The sequence below is a fragment of the Rhopilema esculentum genome, chromosome 7 (genome assembly GCF_057945365.1).
Source record: "Rhopilema esculentum isolate cy_ngs chromosome 7, ASM5794536v1, whole genome shotgun sequence".
Classification (NCBI taxonomy): Eukaryota; Metazoa; Cnidaria; class Scyphozoa; order Rhizostomeae; family Rhizostomatidae; genus Rhopilema; species Rhopilema esculentum.
This window is the reverse complement of record NC_142821.1, coordinates 4,378,284-4,398,551: the sequence shown is the minus strand read 5'-3', so window position 1 is coordinate 4,398,551 and position 20,268 is coordinate 4,378,284. Positions and strand designations below refer to the sequence as shown.

The window sequence follows — 20,268 nt, the reverse complement described above, 5'->3', positions numbered from 1 at the left end:
CATTAAATAATGTAAAGACACAACGCATTTCACCGCCATCCCCTCTGTCACCAAATGTTAGGCCAACGGGCCTAAGCCCCGAATAGATAGCACACAAAAGATACTCCTTCTTTGGTGCTATCTTTATCGTCAAAACAGTAAGACCAAATTATTCTAACTTGGATTACATTATATTAAAACACAAACAAAGGAACACTGTGAAACTTCACACAATACGATGACGACATAATAATAATAATTACTGAAGAATACAAGTCCTAAAACGTTACAGATGTGCTTCGTTTGCTGTCAATTTGGAAATTAATACAATTTGCATAATGAATAAAAAACATGCAGATTCCTGATGCAGAGCTTTGCAAAAACTTCAAAACATAATGCATAATATCTTAAGTTTACATATTCCAGATTCTATGTGTTGGAAATTTAACATGCTGTAAAGATGTTTTGGGATAGAGAAGCGTGCTAAATTTCGTTTTGAATTAAAATTTAAATGCGCACCTTTGATTTTAGGCAATGTGTACCACGAATTCTGGGCACAAATCAAGTTTAGAATTAATTCAATGAAGGAGGTATTTGCCTCGGCTTCCTTGTGGATCAACATTAATTTTTAGAAATATGATTAAACAGATAACCTTAGGCCTCACGTGCAAGCATTTGAACCAGTACTAAATAGTTCATGTAATGATGGCGAATCTTAGAACAACCAACCGTTAAATGGTCGTGCTATACAGCATTTAAAAGAATTTCTATGTAATTTTCACACACTAGTTGTCAGTCAAATTATCTCAAAATTTTCCCGACCACCTATTTGTTCTCCTGACAAGTTGTTTGATCTGTATTTGAATATTTTGCTTGTTGCAAATGCATGGTTATCCTTGCACAACACTCTAGGTTCTAATTATAAACGTTTTCTTTCCTTTCGTTCATTATTAGATAGGAAACTTTTCAAAACAAAAGGTTCATAACCATCAAACGCAAAACCTGATCATTTTAATCTAGCCTAAAAGTATTTTTGTCAGCTGTAATTAATTTTTTGTTTTAAGTAGCTCTATGATTATGTCGCTGGAGAACAAAATTTGCCGATATGTCTGAACACAACCTGTTATTTTCCCATCGGAAGTTTGGCCCATCAGACAAATAACATTTATAATTTGAAACTCAAACTGTTTTATATGTATCTCTCAAACAGATACCGACAGTTAAGGATAATCAAATGCAGAGACAACTGACGATGCAGTAAAAATTGTAAATGTCACAGGTGGTTTCACAGAATTTCCTGAAAAGGCGTCGTAGAATTTTGCACTTGGACCATATGAAATTGAAAAACATGATGGAATACCTCTAAATGTGTATAATAAGTTAAAGGCAATCGGTCTCGTTGTGGATTGGTGAACGAGAACAATAGCTGGAACAATAGCCTAAACACGATCCCAGCGCTCCGCCATATTTTTTACAATGCGATAAATTAAAGGGGGACTGGAAACAATAGAAATCCCCTTGTTCTTATAACCAATCAACGTCGTGACAGATTGCCTTTAAACCTATTACATACACATCAGCTAAAATACGACCAGTGGACTTTTGCCAATAAATTACCGTTATCTATTCCTGGCTCATGCATTTTATAAACCAAGACCAAATTAAAGGGATATGAAAGAAAACAACTATTCAGACCATACGTTTGCTGCAGCAATAAAGAAGATCTGATACTTTTCCTTGGATTAAGATATGTTACGGTTTGTTGTAAATGCCTTCATAAACGCCGTCTCTTTTTACAAGAAAATTTTTCTTAAACTTTTCCATGAGAACATCTCTGAGATTTTCGGCAACCTCAGTGCCAGTGGGTTGAAATTCACAAAACTGCAACCTAGTTCTACGTTTATGTATTTAACTTTTTAATTGATTTAAAAAATATTCTAACATTAATAGACTTAATATATTTGTGAACAGTCTCTTTAGTTATTCTACCCCGGCTACAAGAGCCTTATACAACGTTTAAGAAGATGAAGATTACGAAGTGGAAATATTCCTTTATTGATGTCCGTATATTGATGCTCTGATCGCAAATTTGTACCCCTGCCAATCCACATCTGTGCCAAAACTTAAGTTTAAGATTAACTTTTAAAGCGTTTTTTTGTTACTGTTATATCCTTTTAAAAATAGCTAACGAGAATATCTTGTCACATCCTGCATTCAATTATCTACAAATTGCTAAAAAAAATTATATCTTTGCCTGTTGATTGGCAAAGAATCTGGTAGTCTTAGGGAATGAGAATAATCGTATGCACAAGCTAGGAACAAACAAAAAATCTATCGAAAATGCAATTGAAATATTTATTAGCTTCAAGATTTTTGTAGGGACAGCTGTGTATGTCTTCAGTCCAGTATTTACAGCAGGTGGATAGAGCCATTTCATGATAATTAACTGAATTTCACTCCTTTGAAGAGGCTGAGTGCTTTGCGGAAAAGAGCCAAGGATCACATACTAATTATCTTGTAGACACATCGCAAAAAGCAAAGGGTACGTGCTTGATTCGTAAGAATCGGTACGTTTCATCTAACCCGCTAGTACAGTGCTTAGCATTAGCCACATATAGTTATCCATAGCGGAACTTAAAGCAACACTTAATGGCTGGTCGAACTTCTGAAGAGAATAAAATCGAGCCTAAAGAGCACATGTTGAAAGAAGACGAGAGGAAAAAATGCCAAGTAGAAATGCGTACTTTACCAAAGCAAATGCCCCAGACTCGAAATACTGATGAAAAAATAGATCGGGAGGGTCTTCCTACAGATTGGAGAGTTGGACTTGGTATTTTGAAAAGGCACTTTTCATTAACAGATTGCTGTGATGAAGGATCAAGAAGAGATTTGTTTGCAAAACAGCGATCTGCCTCATCTTGCTCGACGTTCGAAGTTCAGATGGCGTCAAGAAAAGTGCTGCATTTGTGGAAGGCACGAGCCTCATCTGCCTCATCTTTGGGCCTGCATACTATTAACAATTAAGCTTGACACTTTTCCAAGTTGTAACAAACTTTTTTTTTAATATCAACCTTCTACCTTTTCGATTGAAAATTATTATATAGCGACAACTGCAACTTCATTTTCTATTTTCGTATCAATCCTAAGTATAAAAATACAATGCCACCTTAAATGGACGATTCTTTTTGGCTGCTCGTTTATGCAACTTTCCAAGAAGTCCTTTATATTTCAAGATATTGCTTTAATCTAATCTTGTAACTTTTCTGAATTTCTTAATTGTTTTCTTTCTCTTGAAAACCCATTTGTTTTAATGCTTTTATTGACGTTTCTAATTATAGAACTATAATACTGACACATAACAAATGCGTTCTGATGAAAGTTGTACAGCATAGCTTCAAAAGGTTTTGATAGATAACACAAATAAGCTGATAGGTTACCATAATTTCAGCTACTTCTCTTAGAAACCCAAGAACGTCCTGCGATAGATAATTTTGAAATTTCCTTGACCCGCGTGATATCTAGCTTATGAGCCAATCTTGTCACGTGTGCTAAACAAATCATCAGAAAGCTATTGTCATCTGTGCTATTGTTTCCATAGGTAAAATTAGAGTCGATATCAAAATTAAACTAACACGTTTCATGTCTACTCCAATCAGTGCGTAACACAAGCATCAATTCCAAGGAAAAACTGACATAATATAAGCGAAAGTAAAAGAGGAAAGTTAGAAGAAAATAAATAAATATATGATAAATAAGTAATGGATTAAAAAATTATAGATGAATAAGCATATAGAAATAAAGTGATAAAGCAGTAAATGACAAAAATTATTAAAAATGCCAATTCCAAGATAAGTACTTTTTGTTGATCATCCAAAGATAGCGGGTAAAAAGACTAAGAAAAACAGATAAAGAAAATAAGCAATAAGCAATATGATACTTTTATGGAAACTGTGGCTTTTTATAATAATACAGATGTTACTATCAGAAAAGTAGATAAGAATAGGCAGTTGAAGATTAAAATGAAATAAATACATATCATTAGAATATATCATGTGTATATATCATTAGAAAGCTTTTCTTCCGAAGAGCCCGAATCTGGCTCTTATATTGAAGTCAGACGTATATTTGAGAATTTAGAACGACCAGCGATACTTGAAACAAAAAGCGATATCATTTAACACTTGAATGTATTTTGTTCGTCTTGAATTTTTAGGCCTCGAGCCCTAGGAAGCCAACTGGACCAGCTCATGTGAAATTTTGTGTAGGCAATTTCCTCCTGTTTTCAGTTCTGACATGTTGTACTGTTTTGTGTCATTAAAGGTAATGTGTCCATATAAAAGGACTGCGTATACCCAACTTGTCAAGCCACCCATCAAAATAACAGTTTGCGATTGGTCAGTATTCTTGCAATGCAAAACTGCTCACATGAAAAGCTAACTTCGCAGCAGGATAGATAAATGGAACGACCGTAATGGCTGGGACGATGACATGAAAAATCACATGTTTCTGAAACCCCCCGCAGAGTCGCTTGCTTAATCTTAACACATTACCTTTAATTGCTGTTAATCAGTTTGTTGAGTAAAACAATCGTAAAATTAAGCTTATTTGCATTTAGCAAATTGACGATCAGTTGCTCGTTCTCACCTAGATGTGTACTGGAAACTGTTTTACAACAAGTTGAATCGGGTATGTCATGCAAACAAATGATAATAATAATAATAATAATATTATGCAGACATATATCTTCATAACGAACTCAAATGTTATGTTGATTTAAATGATTCACATGCCAATTTAGCTATTGTATTGTATTGTATTGTAGATTATTTAACGTTAGTTTTTACAATAGTGAACTTTAGTGGACATGTATGGTAGTTTCTTTTGAGTAAATCGTTAGCAAGTAAATCTTTGTACGAAGATGAATAGTCCGAATAGGCTAGTCTTAAAGCCCTCTCGTTAATTTTCTCTAGCTTATCCTGACTTCCTTTACCACATAGAATCCATATCAATGGACAATAATTGAAGTGACATAGTAAATATATGAATTCATAATGATTCATAATTATCTTTTTTTCTCTGTCACCCATAAATCTTGCCAATATTTCAAAGAATTTAACTGTTTAGCTGCTTTTTTACAGATCTTTAACTGTCTAGCTGCTTTAAATTTTCATCGATCTGAACACCAAGCAAAGTAACGTTTTTTCTCTATTTTAATTGCAAATTTTTGGTCTATCAGTAAACTATCCGTGACGAAATTCAGTAAACTTTTTTTGCTCCATCTGCATTCCTTCTAAAGGACAGAATTTAACGATTGGGTTCCGCAAAAATGTCTCTGCTTCTTTGGGCCAGGGTTGCCAGGTGGTATGGGTACTAAGTACCCAAACCGTTTATGAAAGTAGGCCAAATCACGTCAAAATAGTCCGAAATGACGTCATAATCAGTGGCGTAGCGTGAGCGCAGAACTTAGGCATGCGGTAACATAAAATATACGGCTATGTTGAATAAATGTAATCGTAATTCCAGTTTCTAAAAAATACAAGCGGTAATTAATGATAATCGTGATAGCAAATTTTGATTTTCAAAGTAACAAATCATTTGTACCTACTCTAATTCTAATCAATCAAGGTGTCTATTCTTAGCATCAGAGGCTCCGACAGAGGTTGGCAAGTGAAGAGGGGCCAAGGGAAAAATTATCACCCATGCGAAAGTTTTTGAAAAAAGCTCAGTTGTTTAGCAAGACTTTTCAGAATAACTCCTAGTGCTAAAACTGCTTTGCAAAATATTTTATTCTTATTCATATTCCTCAAGAAAAGGCATCACCTAATGCCCACCTAATGTAAGAATTTTTTATGCTATTATGAAGCTGGGGATTCCCGCAAGAAGGAGCTCTCCACATTGCGAAATTGTTAACACACTGCAGAGCCTAAGCGAACAGGAGCAACAGTTTCTGCTCATTTTTTACTCTCATAGTTAACTAAGATGAAAATAGTGAGCTGTGAGAGTTGTTAGAATTGAAGATGCTTCCATGTGTAAAGTTTCAGAAAGTTAGTCCCGGCAAATCATCATGTATTTAGCAAGGCTTGCGCTCAGGTCTACCGCATGCCCTGGTCCGTAAATTCTGACTATACTGGCAAGCCTTTTGACTTGAATTACGGAATGCGGATCATGACAAATAGACTCTGACCCCACTTTGACGAAACTTTTTCTCTTTTCAACAGTCACAAAGTAAAGAAAGGAAAATAATTGGATTTGAAATGATCTATCACGCAAAGAGTATTCGCAAAAAGCAGCTTATAGGTAGAAAAATGTTGTGGATTATCAAATATTTGGGAAGGCTTGCGCTCAGGCCGACCGCAAGCTCCAGTCCGGAAAATTCTCACTTCTCTCAGAAGCTTCTCTCGAGTTGCACTGAAGCTGCACTGGAGCATCACATGTTTCTCTTATTTTGGACAGGCAAAAAGAGTGATGTGGAGGGGCTTCAGTTTTTCAGATTTTTCGAATTTCATAATTTTTAGCGATCTGTTTACTTATAAAAATAGCCAATTTGGGGCCAATTGGCCTGTTGGCGCTAGAGTTCACTGCATGCTGCTCATGACAAGAAAGAGAAGCCGTTTATTGCGGAAATTGTTATGCATTGAAAGTGTTGCAAGAATTTTAGAATTTGTCTATAAATTTTTACGCTTGCGCCGCAAGCGTAGCATACATAGACGCTACGCCACTGGTCATAATGCGCAGCGCGCAGTAAAAAACAAGCTTAGTTTGCAGTATATCCGTTGCCCTTTCCATCAGCAGACCCAGTAAGCCAAACATATTGCGCTTCCTAAGACTTCTTGTACTTCCTTCCACTGTAATATCTACCTTACCACTTGGTCAACATAGATTAGAAACTCGAGAAAATAAAGGATCATTCACTATTTGTTGTAACTTTTTACAAATTGGTAGATCAATCTCTGCGATTATGCGTGTTATTGATTACTGAAAAAATGCTAATTCTATTTCAAAATGGGTTTGAAAAAAACAAACATTTGAGTCATTCCAGCAAAGCTTCTAGTCAAGCACTCTTCAAAGTATAAAACGTTAGAACACGTTTAAAGTTTAAAGTTTTTACCACCGAAAACGTAGATCGAAAACGTTTAAAGTTTTGTACCACCAAAAGATTGCTTGCGAATTCTATTTAAATAAATTATCCATGGGGAGGAGGGGGAGCTTAGAGAAACTTTAACAGCCATTAAGAAACGTTCAGGGTTCTTGTGATGACGGTGAAGAGCCAGTTAATAACCAAGCTCGTTAGTGGAGCGATGGGCTAGGCCAGCGGGCCTAAGCCCTAAATAGATAGCACACAAGAGATACTCGTTCTTTGATGTGATCTCTATGGTCAAAACAGTAAGACTACTTTATTCTAACTTGGATTACATTATATTGAACCAAATAAAGGAACACTGTGAAACATCACAGTGACACACATTTCCTGGAAAGGGAGTTACTAACAGAACAGCGCGCGACAAACAAACATGTGACATTAACACGCAACAGAATCAAGGAATCTAGCTTAACATTATAATAATAGTAACTGAAGTTTACAAACCATAAAACGTTACAATGACAGGAGATTTTGTAAAGGCTCTATTGTTTTGGAGGAAAGTGGGGGCATGGCCATTCGGCCCCCCATTCGTCGGAGTCCTAGTTATCAAAAGAAATACTCAAAAAGTAAGTCAATCAAATGTTGAAAAAATAAGCTATTGCAATGACTTCACGTCGTTACATGAGAAATTCAGACACTGATCCATTTGGATTGAATCGATCTGACCCATTTGGAATATCGTGTGAACAGAAGGCCTATCCGATATTAAAAGCGATCCGATACGAAATGAATCCGACCGGTATCGTGTGAACAGGGCTTAACTTATATCGTGATTCGTGATCAACACATACTAATAACATAAACGGAAGCTAATTAACAGGACAATACGAGCGACACACTACATATTGAAAGACAAACATATTGCCATAAAAAGGCGTTAACTACACAACAGGAGTTAACAGAACATGTGATTTTAACACGCAACGGGAACATTACTAATTTGAATAAATACTAGAAATAGCTCTTGCTAGTACTGCCCGCAAACAATTAGTTCCTTGATAATGATTGTTTTGAAAATTCAGGTCAGGATATTCGAAGAAGACACCATCTTGGGTTTTCACAATTTTATAAAAACAGCTGCTCTAGTTGATGCTAAACTATTCTTTTTATCAAGAATTTTTGGCGTTCAGTTTGCCTTTGATTTAAGTCCAACGCCCTTTTGAAAATCATGAAAGTTTTTCAAGGGTTTGACATTTATTTTTCGATAGTCACGCCAATCATAACTTTTGCTCGTATGGTCTCGAGTTTTTGGGAGAAAGGTGTGGCATTCGACTGGTTTTGATTCCCAAAACTTCGAATCAAAACTTCCATCCATTGCGGAGAACCGAGCTGTGATGCAGCACCGTTTTCGTGCCAAAAAAACCGAAGGCCTTTAACAGAGTCTTGGCAGAGCAACGCTCCGAAGATAATTCCCCTCCGCACAAAGAGGTGGCGGTTAACGACCTCCTCGACAAAGCCGATTGATTGACAATGAAATTGATTGACAGTTGTCATGGCAGCAGAAAAGTGACAAAATCTGCTGACAAAGTGCTGACAACATGAACTGAAGCTTCCATATGCTACTTATACGCGGGGCAGACTATAAGCCCTTCACTCGCGCGCTATCGCGCGCGAGTTGCGGGCAATAAAATCCAAACCGTTACATCATCATCATCATCATCATCATCATCATCTTCAATTAAATTAACTACAATACAATTTAATACTTAGTAACATAGTCTCTTTACTTTTCTGTTTTACATTCAGGTCAAAGCAGTGTAAATCAAAAATGAACAGTCAAAAAGTTAAACTGATCATTGATACAGATCCAGGCTTTGATGATGCAATGGCCATAGGAGTGGCAATGAGATGGCCTAATGTAGAGCTGCTAGCTTTAACATGTGTTAATGGCAATGTTCCCTGTTGGCAAACCTCCTTGAATGCTTTGAAAATTAGGCAGTTGTTTGAAAGGAAGGATGTTCCTGTTTTCAAAGGAGCAGAATTTCCAATATTCAGTAAGCCTTTTGCACTCTTATTATTGCTTTCTAACCAATATTCATGCACAAAAAGATATGTTTTTGTTATATTGCAGGTTGCTACCCTGTATATCTGCCAACCCTGAAACTTGAAAGTTTTATCAAGTTTTACAACGTTTTACCAAAAGGGTCCATACATCATTGATTTGAAACAAAGTGTTTTCTAGCCCCCCCCACTCTTTCCCCCACTATTTGACTATCATTTAAATCTCAAATTTTGACTCTGATTCATTTTCAGACACCAGTTCAAAATAATGATATATTTTATGAATATGTCAATTTGCATGGGACATCTAGAAAATTTTTTGACATAACCCCCTCCCTCCCTCATGTCAAGAACTTTAACTTTGGCCTATGCTCCGTTCCCCTTCACAGTTACACAGTTAACATAAAATACCTAGCTATTAGAGAAATTAGGGTAACCACTTGTCAGACTGTAGCATACATTAGCGACATTGACTTGTTCTAGTAAATTGTATCAGTATAAAAGATGTATCCTAATGTTAAATTTGTTCGCTAAATATTTACAGCTCAGTACAAACATGAAGCATCATATTGGCATGGGACTGACGGCCTGTTAGATGTAACAGACTATATAAAAGTTGATAAGAATGAGCTAGAAGAGAAAGACGCTGTGAGTAGCATAATTGACATAGCAACAAAGCATAAAGGCGAAGTGACATTGTTAGCGATTGGACCACTTACAAATCTTGCCCTAGCTGTTAGGATTAGGCCCGATTTGCCAAAGCTATTGAAAGAAGTCGTTATTCTTGGAGGTAACTACACTGGCCTAGGCAATCAGACAAGAACTGGGGAATTTAATTTTGTAGCTGATCCCCTTGCTGCACGAATCGTGTTAGAGGAGTACACATGCCCTAAGTATGTTGTTCCGTGGGAAGCAGTGCTGGATCATCCTTTTTCAAGTACGTTTGAGAAAATCTATTGTGGGAAAGACAATGAACGATCGAGATTTTTTAAGAAACTAGGCCAAATCCTCTGTGGTATGCATGAATTGACTTCGATAGAGAGTGCTGACTCTCTGGCAGTGTGCGTAGCACTTGACAAGGAAGGGGTTATTGCTGAAAAATTCGACACCTTTGCAACAGTTGAGTTTTTTGGAGAACAAACACATGGCATGATGGTCGTGGAAAGAAGACGCACAGAGCACAGACATGGAGTAGGAAATGAAAGCAATATCCGGATTGTTACAAAACTTAATATGGAAAGGGTTGAAGAAATGCTCATCCACTCAATGTCTTAATATCACATTGGGTTCAACACGAAAGCCGAACGTCAAGATTCAAATGGTTTTTAAGGTAAAATAGGTTAATGTTTTAATGGAAAGGAAAACAGTCGCAAGCTTAAAAAATGTTTTCTTGGAACTTTAAATTTATATTGTTTACTTAGAAACCGACCATTATCTTTTTAACGCTTAGAATTTAATATACAAGTAGTTGTAATTGCTAGTTATCTTAGTAATTTCAAACTGTCGATCTCCCAATTTTTATTGTAATATCAACTCAAGAGACAGGCAAAGCAGTGCCTTTTGATATGCTGGTTGAAGTTTGTGAAGAAATTTTTCTGGTTTTTCTTTTCTACTGCTGGTAGTTTAACAAATAGGTCTGAAAAATTGACGAAAGGAATCCATTACTCAGATTCAGTCAGCTTTTTGTGTGTTGTTCTGCAGTTCGTTCAAATGATATCATTGATACGATTTTTCATGCAACCTTCGTAAATAAAATAGTCATTTGGAAAGCATTAATCAGAGGCGCAGTCCCAACTGCATGACTTTGTTGCAATAAAGATTTCTTTTGTAACAAGTTGAAACATTTATTAATTATGCAAAGATATTTATACCTAAATAAGTCTTAATGTTTTTTATAACGTAAAGAAGTATAAGTTTCCTGAAAAAAGTAGGAAACATAGAAACAGCAAAAAATAATAAAGAAAATTTGACTAAGTTGCCAGGGCTGGACTCGAACACGTGAAGCAAAGCTTCTTTTCTTAGGGTTATAAAAGAAACAAGCGATTAAATACTGCTGTAGAAACTAGGTTTGTTAGAGATGAATTACATCGCATTTTTATTTGCCATGCATCACCCCCATCCTCATATTCAAGGTCAGAAGCATAGGTTTATTGATACCAACGTTACGGCTGTACTGAGAGTGATTATTTTTAAGAGACTGATGCAAGCTGAACAAGATTATGCACTTCATAGATTAGCAACATATCTAAAAACAATATTTTCAAAAATAAGAAAATTTTACCAAAACTTGGTAATAGAAAAAGGAATGCCTTTGAAAAATTGCAAACTAGCCTTCAAAATTAGTGTTGAAAACTAGCGTTCAGTGTTTTGTATCAATTTTCATAGTTTCTCTACGGCTGTTCAAATGCTGAAAGTAAAGTATAATCTGCAGAGCTGCCAGATTGAACAATAAGTTTACAATAGAAACAACGCAATGGTTTTTTGCATTTATTTATTTAGGTGTAAATCTAGGAGCTTCGTATACGTAACTATAATTTCGCCCAAAAGGGTGTTTCCCGTTCATCGAGCTTCTGTTCTTCAACATGATTTTCAAACCCTTACTATAGTTATAATTCGAATCATATTGTCTTTAAAATATCCCTTAAAAAGTCGAGCTTTCAGCAAATCTGTGAATGTGAATGTGTGAATAAAGGACAACATGTCCCTCCCTTATCGGCCTCTGCTTGGAAGAGAGGCGTAATTGGTACTGCCCACCTCATGTTGGACAATACAAGTTAGTATTGGCAAATGAACAGGGGCAAGCGTTTCTTGTTGAAATTCTGGCTACCACAGAGAGCAGGGATACAAATTTTTTGCAACTGGTAAGGATGTATCTTTACTAAATAACTCTGTAAATTTAGACAAAGGTTGTGCTTGTAAAGATGTTGAGACAAAATGCAGTTTTTACAATTTTCTACTTTACCTTGCCCCTGTAAATTTGAATCCCCCACCCCCCCCGAAGCAATGTTGGATTTGTAGTTCAATCATTTCTCCTTCAAAATCATGCGTTCAACATTGAATTGGGTGAGGGGGAAAGTTATTTTTTAAAAGAAAGTGAAAATATAAGCTTTCCTTGAAAAGTCTCAACCATTTTTGTCCGGGAAAGTAGATGCTAGGGGGCCAGGTCGGGCACACAACAGGTTTTGACGGCAGTTTCTTCCATGAGTCCGTCAGCAATTTGTATTCAAATGTGTAGCAGTTAATATTTTGATTAACAATTTTCACTGAAAGATATGAGTTCAGGGTAAGCAAAGTTTGTTGCCTAGCAAATAGAGATATGTTCTATTGTGCGGCTTAAAGATGTATCCCCAATTCATTTACTAAAATTCAAGGCAAAAATTCAAGGCAAAAATTCAAATCTAGCATTTATATACTCCAGGCCAATGCACTTTGCATTCTTGTTGCTTGGGTCTTCCTCCATCCTTGCAAACCTAACTGGCATTGTGATAAACATGGAACAATTACTGGGAAGGTTAAAATATAACAATTGAAATCTCAGCTAATAATTAAGCAACCCTTTGTTTTGTCTCTGAATTCAACTGTTCAGAAATTCACCACAACACTATGGATGCTTTAGGGCTAGCCCTGCACCCTGAAAATTGTTGAGGAAGTAGAATTTCAACCAATACAGCTTGTTTATATCGTTTGTTGAAATTTGTTTATTTAGTTTCCTAAAAGCTAATTCATGGGAAATCAGTAGCATGTTAAGGCACAAGTAAGGAATTTGCCCAGCTAAATATATATATAACTGGCTTGTTTATGGGGGCCAAGACCCTGCAAAACCTCTAAAGATTTTTATAAGTGAGCTGAACCCTCAACCAAGCACTCCTCCATGGTATCTCTGTCTGCAGGAAACAGCCAACCTTACCAATGCAGGCCTCTCCGGGAATAGATAGCACGCAGGCTAAAAAGACCCCTAGGCTGGTTTGGCTGTGTGGGCTATAATTTAGCCCTTGCAGAATTTGTTGTTTATCTATTTATATTTGAGCAAATACAAGCCAAAAAATATATTACCTTGTCTAATTGTAAGCATGATTTATCTTAAGAAGACAGTTGTTTTGCATGCATTACTACTCCTCGAAATGACAAAAGAGATATATATCTGGTTTTTGCAAGATTTGAACGTTTTGTGTAGAAACACAGATTATGTTACATAGTATCCAACGAAACCCATCTTTATTCAAAAAGAAAAAGAGCAGGACAATGTTATTTAAAGGTTAATAGAAGATTAAGTTGATTCTCATTGAAAATTCAAGAAAGAATAACTGAAATACACTTCTCTTCTATTAGAAATGAAGGCCGACTTGGAGTACTCCAGTTTCTTAATGGTATAGGAAATTCCAATACTCATTCTTTCTTTAGAGTTTCTTAATCTGAAAAAAGCATGGAAGAGCGAAAAATAACATGATGAAAATCGGCAAGTAACATATGCATAAACCTCAAAGCATACAGGGAAGCAGAAATGCAGATCGAAAGTAACGAGAGAGTTCAGAAAGGGTGTATGATTGGCTCTATGTTCTTGACAAATCCCAACCGCTTATCTCTTACCTTGTTGAAGAGTCAAATAGCAAAATTATATTTCTAAAACCTTTTTTGATTTTTTTCCGATTGCCCAGTTATTTAAAAATAAGTGCATTAGTGACACAAATTTTGTACTTGACAATGTTGTGTAACAATTCTCATTCTTGCTATTTTACGCTATCTGTTGTTCCTTTCCGACACAACCATTTCCTATTTCATTGCTAGTTGTAACAGGTAATACTATAGTTTGTTAACATTTGATGTTAAAAGAAACAGAAATTTCCTTTATATACCGATCTCTTATCACAACATTATTTATGAATACCCTGATATATAGCGGTAGGTAGTTAAAACATTAGAGAGTGAGACAAAGCAGATTCAATAAGAGCTTTGTTATAAACAACTGTGTGGTCGGAAAAAAGCCCTCGCAAAACTTTTTCGTGGGGTTTGCGTGGGCGGGGGCTATAGCACATGTCTCCTGGAAAGGCCTGCAATGAAGATTATTAGCAGAAGCATTTATTAGAGTTAAGATTTATAATTTCATGGAAAGAGACGTGAAATATTATTCCTTTTGGAAGAAGCAGGCCTTGCAAGGAGAGGCATTGAGCTTGATAAAGCATCCCCCACATGCACCTAGAGAGTACTAGCTTGATTGGTTGAGCACCTAGCATTCTTATGCTGTCTTAAAACTAAATGCGAAAAAACAAACTTTTGCTATTGATGGTATTTGATGATGCTCAGTCAAGTGCCTAGAAAGTTGAAGGTGCTCAGTTTGTCAAGTGTCTGCTTTTTGTTTCCCACAAGGCCTGTTTGGAAGTAGTTTCATTTTCTTACCCTGGGCATATTGCTGTACAATTTCTAATTTCAACTTGGTACCAAAGCCAAATCATAGTAATTGCCCATTTAATTTTCAGTACATAGGCTCATGTTATCAAATTTTTGTAAGCACTGGAAATTATATGAAAGACATACTATGTCAGTTGTTTTTGGTTTTTTACAAAACCGTAACATAGCCTTTTTACTTTTCTGCTTAACATTCAGGTCAAAGCAGTGTAAACCAAAAATGAACAGTCAAAAAGTTAAACTGATCATTGATACAGATCCAGGCTTTGATGATGCAATGGCCATAGGAGTGGCAATGAGATGGCCTAATGTAGAGCTGCTAGCTTTAACATGTGTTAATGGCAATGTTCCTTGCTGGCAAACCTCTTTGAATGCTTTAAAAATCAGGCAGTTGTTTGAAAGGAAGGATGTTCCTGTTTTCAAAGGAGCAGAATCTCCACTATTCAGTAAGCCTTTTCCACTCTTATTAATTGTTTTCTAACTCATATTAATTCAAAGAAAGATATGTTTTCATAGTATCACAGTATCACAGAGAGATTCTGTATCATATCAAGTTTTGAGATTGGTGTTTCACATTTTTTTCCTTAACCTCCATTCATTCATTCATTCATTTCATTTTTTTTACTGACATTCTCTTCACTGTGAGATATTTAGTTATATGTTTTCAAATAGCATTTTTGCAGTTCAAAAAACATAAATTTTATGGACACAGCAATTTGCATGGGACATCCAGAAAAGACTCTGAACAACTCCCTTATCGTGTCAAGAAATTGAAATTTGGCCTTTGCTAAAAATTTCACAGTTGGCAAAGGAGCTTAAAGATACACAGGTAACAAGACAGGTAATACTTTTTATGATGCCAAGTTATAAGGGAAAATTAGGGTAACCACTTGCCAGACTGTGGCATACATTGGCGACATTTGCTTGCTCTTCTTAAATGTGTGTATGAAAGATGCATCCTAATGTTAAATTTGTTCCCCATATGCTTATAGCTCAGTACAAACATGAAGCATCACATTGGCATGGGACTGACGGCCTGTTAGATGTAACAGACTATATAAAAGTTGATAAGAATGAGCTAGAAGAGAAAGACGCTGTGAGTAGCATAATTGACATAGCAACAAAGCATAAAGGCGAAGTAACGTTGTTAGCGATTGGACCACTTACAAATCTTGCCCTAGCTGTTAAGATAAGGCCAGATTTGCCAAAGCTATTGAAAGAAGTCGTTATTCTTGGAGGTAACTACACTGGCCTAGGCAATCAGACAAAAGCCGGGGAATTTAATTTTGTAGCTGATCCCCTTGCTGCTCATATCGTTTTGGAGGAGTACACATGCCCTAAGTATATTGTTCCATGGGAAGCAGTGCTGGATAATCCTTATTCAAGTAATTTTGCCAGCATCTATTGTGGGAAAGACAATGATAGGTCAAGATTTTTTAAGAAAATTATTGATGCTCACTGCAGTAGGCACAAGGTTGACTTAACAGATAGTGCTGATACATTGGCTATTTGCGTTGCACTTGACAAGGAAGGTGTCATTGCAGATCAGTTCGATACTTTTGCAACAGTAGAGCCGTTTGGGGCAGAAACACATGGCATGATGGTCGTGGAAAGAAGACACTTGGCACACAGAGGCCGCCAGAAAGGGGAGAGCAATGTAGTTATTGTAAGGAAGCTGAATATGAAGAGAGTTGAGGAAATGCTGATTCACTCTGTGTCTTAATATGAATAGGTTCCTGGCTTATTTCTATAGCTGACAATCAAAGACATCTTGTTTTGTCCGTCTTGTCAATCTTGTTTTGTCAATCTTGTCAATATATTTCCTTCGATGCATCAAAATTTTGTACATTAGATGGTGACAATAACATCTGCTATTGTAAATGAAGCAATGCAGATATCATAATATAAAAATGCGTATAATTTGAAAAAAGTCTTCTTTATGTCAATTACCATCTGATCAGTAAGTTTTCGATAGAAAATAGGTACTTAGTTTAAACCTAAGATGTCATGTTTTCAATCATTTTACGGTGTCTCTGAATGCCTCTTAGAGAATACCTGCGAATGCCAGAAAAAATGTCCAGCGATATCTGTTTTCCTTCAATACTTATAGCAAGTTGAAATTAAATCGAATCAACTTTGTCAATAAAAATGGAATGAAATGCTAATTTAATGATATAGTAATAAAAAAACGAATGTCAATTTATGTAAGGCATTTGTAATGAGTAGCTAGAGTAGCCTGAGCATCAAGTTGCAGAATGTGGAACCAATTTAAAGTAAACATAATGTCGAAAGTTAAGCATCAGAAAACATTTGGTTTTCTTTAATTTTACCAAGGCTGTTAGTCACCGAGGAGCGGAAGGAAAAAAAGAATTTCCCTCTGAAGTGGCAGATTACTCTGAAGAAGGTTCTTTTGATATTGCCATAAAACGATTTGCAAACGCTCAAGGTCTGGGTCAACACAATCTAGGCTACGTGAAAAGGATTTTTGCATCATCAACATCATCTTCTTTAAATATAATAACTACAGACGCGGCTTATCATACTACGAAAGTAGAAGTTTGTGTGCTATCCATCGTGCAGCTTGTCAATTCTGCTGCTGTCACTGAGCCGACGCTTGCTGAGCCCATTCCAGCAAAGACGAAAGTAACAAAAGGATCGCATGCAGGAAAGAGTTCCTCGGCTGAGTTCCAAGCCGAAGTTTCCAGAGGCACCCCTGCACCACGCAAAAAAATAGCCAAATAATATAGCGTCAACCAATCTCTGATCTCTTAATGACCGATAAACAAAAAAAAGATAATTGTTGCTGCTGTCGACAAACACAAAAAGCTCTTATGTTTTTGATCGGTCGAAAGCTGTTCTTGCTGTAGGGAGAAAAGTAAACTTCAACTGGCTATGGGACAAGGCCAAAATGATTCAAGGAGATTGACAGGTGATGAAGCAGGCTTTTGAAAATCACCAGGAGACCCGCGCCGTTTTTCTTTATATATCAAAAGCATTTGACAAAGTTTGCCATGAAGGCCTTTTACTCAAACTCAGATCAAATGGGATTGCCGGACACCTTTATTCCCTGATTGAACATTTTCTCTTCAATAGATACCAAAAAGCAGTCTTAAACGGAAAATCATCTTCTTGGAAACGTGTATCAGCTGGGGTTCCTCAGGGATCTGTTCTGGGGCCTCTGTTCTTCCTAGTTTATATAAATTACCTTGCTTAAGGTGTAACATCTAAAGTTAAATTCTTTGCCGATGGCACATTTATACAAAATTATCGACAATTTTATCGTGATTTGGCAATTATACAAAATTGGGCCTTTCAATGGAAAATGATTTTCAATCCCGATGCCACCAAGCAAGCAAAATGAATTTTATTCTCGTCAAAAAGACAAAACCAACGGCATCCCCCTCTTATTTTCAATGAACATGAAATTATTGCTGACAACAAACACAAGCATCTTGGTCCAATTTTGGATGAAATACTAACCTTCACTGAGCATGTACACGAAGCAATCATAAAAGCCAATAGGGAAATCGGAATCATTCGCTTCTTATCAAGATATGTTCCGAGAAATGTACTTGACTAAATGTATAAGCTATATGTTAGGCCACACCTTTACTACGGTGATGTAATTTACCATGATCAAAACATATCCTATTCACGTAAATTTGAATCAACACAATATAAGGCAGCACTGGTCGTTAGTGGGGCGTGAAAGGGCACAGGCACGGACAGACTACTTGAGAAGCTCGGCTAGGAGTCGAGCCCGTAGCCAGCTGTCAAAAGACATGGATAGGCCAGCCAGCATCAGGCCTGGAAAAATAGAAATCTACACTGCAGATTTGTGCTCGTAAAGATGGCATGCAACCTGAAGTTTCCATCATCTTCCAGGGAAAAATGCAACTGAGGACGGCAAGACAAAATAGCAGCGTGTCATCCTGATATGGATGTATACTGGCAAGATAATGCTTGGGCTGACATTGAGTACTCCGTCAAATGGGTCAACTCCACACTCGAAGTGTCAGTGATGGTTCTGGAATGATTTCTGTTTTTTTGTAAACAATTTGACCGCTCAACAAACAGATCAATTCAAGAACTCTGTTTCAGATCTGAAAGGGGTGATGTGGTGCGGTTTGAAGAATGTTACAGACTTGTGGCAAGTGGTCGATGCGGGGATTACGGGAACCTCAAGACCCCGTTTACACGAGAGTGGATCCGATCCAAATCGGATCAAAAAGAGTACGGATATGCCTTGCGTTTACACGGGAACTGTTGGATCTGTATACTTTTGGATCCGCTATCCGAACACTTTTGGGATCGCTGAAAACCTTGTACAGTAATGGCTGGTTCATAGAGAAGATAGAAAACTATAGAAGTTTGTTCGGGCGACGGAACCTTTAGTCCTTTGTTTCGAAACACTACCGTCTTAAACAAATAATTGTTGCAGGGTCATGGGAGATGCGCGTTAATAACTCTTGAATTTCCCGCTGGTCTTCAAGTGATAATGTGCAATGACATTGAAACGAGGGCTAGTGCATAGTCGGAAGACGGGCATGATTCATCTCCCAAACAAAAATAGCATAGACAAATACAGAGTTGGATTTTTCCGATTCATCCAAAAAATACATAGGTGTGGAAGAAATAGATGGTGTCAAAATAGTGTTAACTTGACTTGATAACGAGTGCATGCTCGAAACTTCGTGTTTTTTGCTATCAAACTAATTTATTTCATTATGGTACTCAATCTATTCCGCAACTGTATTATCGCTTTTTTGGGCGAAGTACTGCATGCAACGTTCATAATTAATCGAATTAATGTTGCTTGGCAAAAACGGACTAAAATGTGTAGATCTGTTTTATTTGTTAAACATTTTGTTGTTGTTTAAAGTTCCATGGTTAAGAAAAAGGGTTAATTTAATTTCACATTGTCAGAATAAACCACAGTTCAACTTAGTTCTAGAATGACACTTATATTTTTGTGAAATAACGTATTTTTTAGATTGATCGATTATAAGTATTAAGTAAGGTTTCAAGTATTAAGTAAGGCTCAGAAAATTCGTCAAAATGTTCCAAAAGTTTTTTTCGTAGAACAAGAATTTAACTTAGTTCTGGAATTAAAATGGTATTTTTCAAAATAATGCACCAGGCTTAGAAAACTGGTCAATTTTTTCAAATTGTTTTACATTCTTCTTTAATTGGCATTGTCGGAATATACCAGGGCTTGTTTTGGATTTAAGATTAAAGTTGTATTTTTGAGAAATAACGACATTTTAGATGGGTAAATTTTAAATTTCTTAGCAAGGTCAAAGGCTAAGAAAATTTGTCAAGAAGTTCCAAAGTTTTTTTCCGTAAAAAATGCTAATTTGCCATTACATGATCTGAAAAAACGAGAAGTTAATTTTGTTCTGGAATTAAAGTGGTACTTTTGAAAATGTTAAGATTGTTTTCTATACGTCAATATTTGATTAAAGAGTAAGACAGTAAGCTTCAAAAACTGGTAAATGTTTTTTGAAATTTTGCTTTCCTAAAACAGATTTATTTTTGACTTTAACTTATCAGAATAAACCAGCGCTTGATTCGGTTTCAAGATAAAGATTGTATTTTTCGAAAAAATAACGACCTTTTAGCTGGATCAATTATATATTTCAATATAGTTATAGGGTTAGAAAATCGGTCAAAATGTTGTAAACCGATTGTGATCGAGTAAATTGTAACAGGACATCCATATCACCGCAAAATTCAATTAAATA

General features: G+C 36.3%; 2 protein-coding genes across 2 annotated transcripts; both read left to right on the top strand.

Moving 5' to 3' along the window:
- Positions 1-5,604: 5,604 nt before the first annotated feature.
- LOC135683554 (nucleoside hydrolase) lies at positions 5,605-11,722 on the top strand. The gene is made up of 2 exons (XM_065198848.2): positions 5,605-9,114; positions 9,666-11,722. Exons 1-2 carry the CDS (start codon positions 8,889-8,891, stop codon positions 10,394-10,396), a joined length of 957 nt encoding a protein of 318 aa, XP_065054920.2. The 5' UTR covers positions 5,605-8,888; the 3' UTR covers positions 10,397-11,722.
- A 105-nt stretch (positions 11,723-11,827) lies between these two features.
- On the top strand, positions 11,828-20,175 carry LOC135683551 (uncharacterized). The gene is made up of 3 exons (XM_065198845.2): positions 11,828-11,982; positions 14,723-14,970; positions 15,517-20,175. The coding sequence occupies exons 1-3, from the start codon at positions 11,909-11,911 to the stop codon at positions 16,245-16,247; spliced, it is 1,053 nt and encodes a 350-aa protein (XP_065054917.2). The 5' UTR covers positions 11,828-11,908; the 3' UTR covers positions 16,248-20,175.
- Positions 20,176-20,268: the final 93 nt, after the last annotated feature.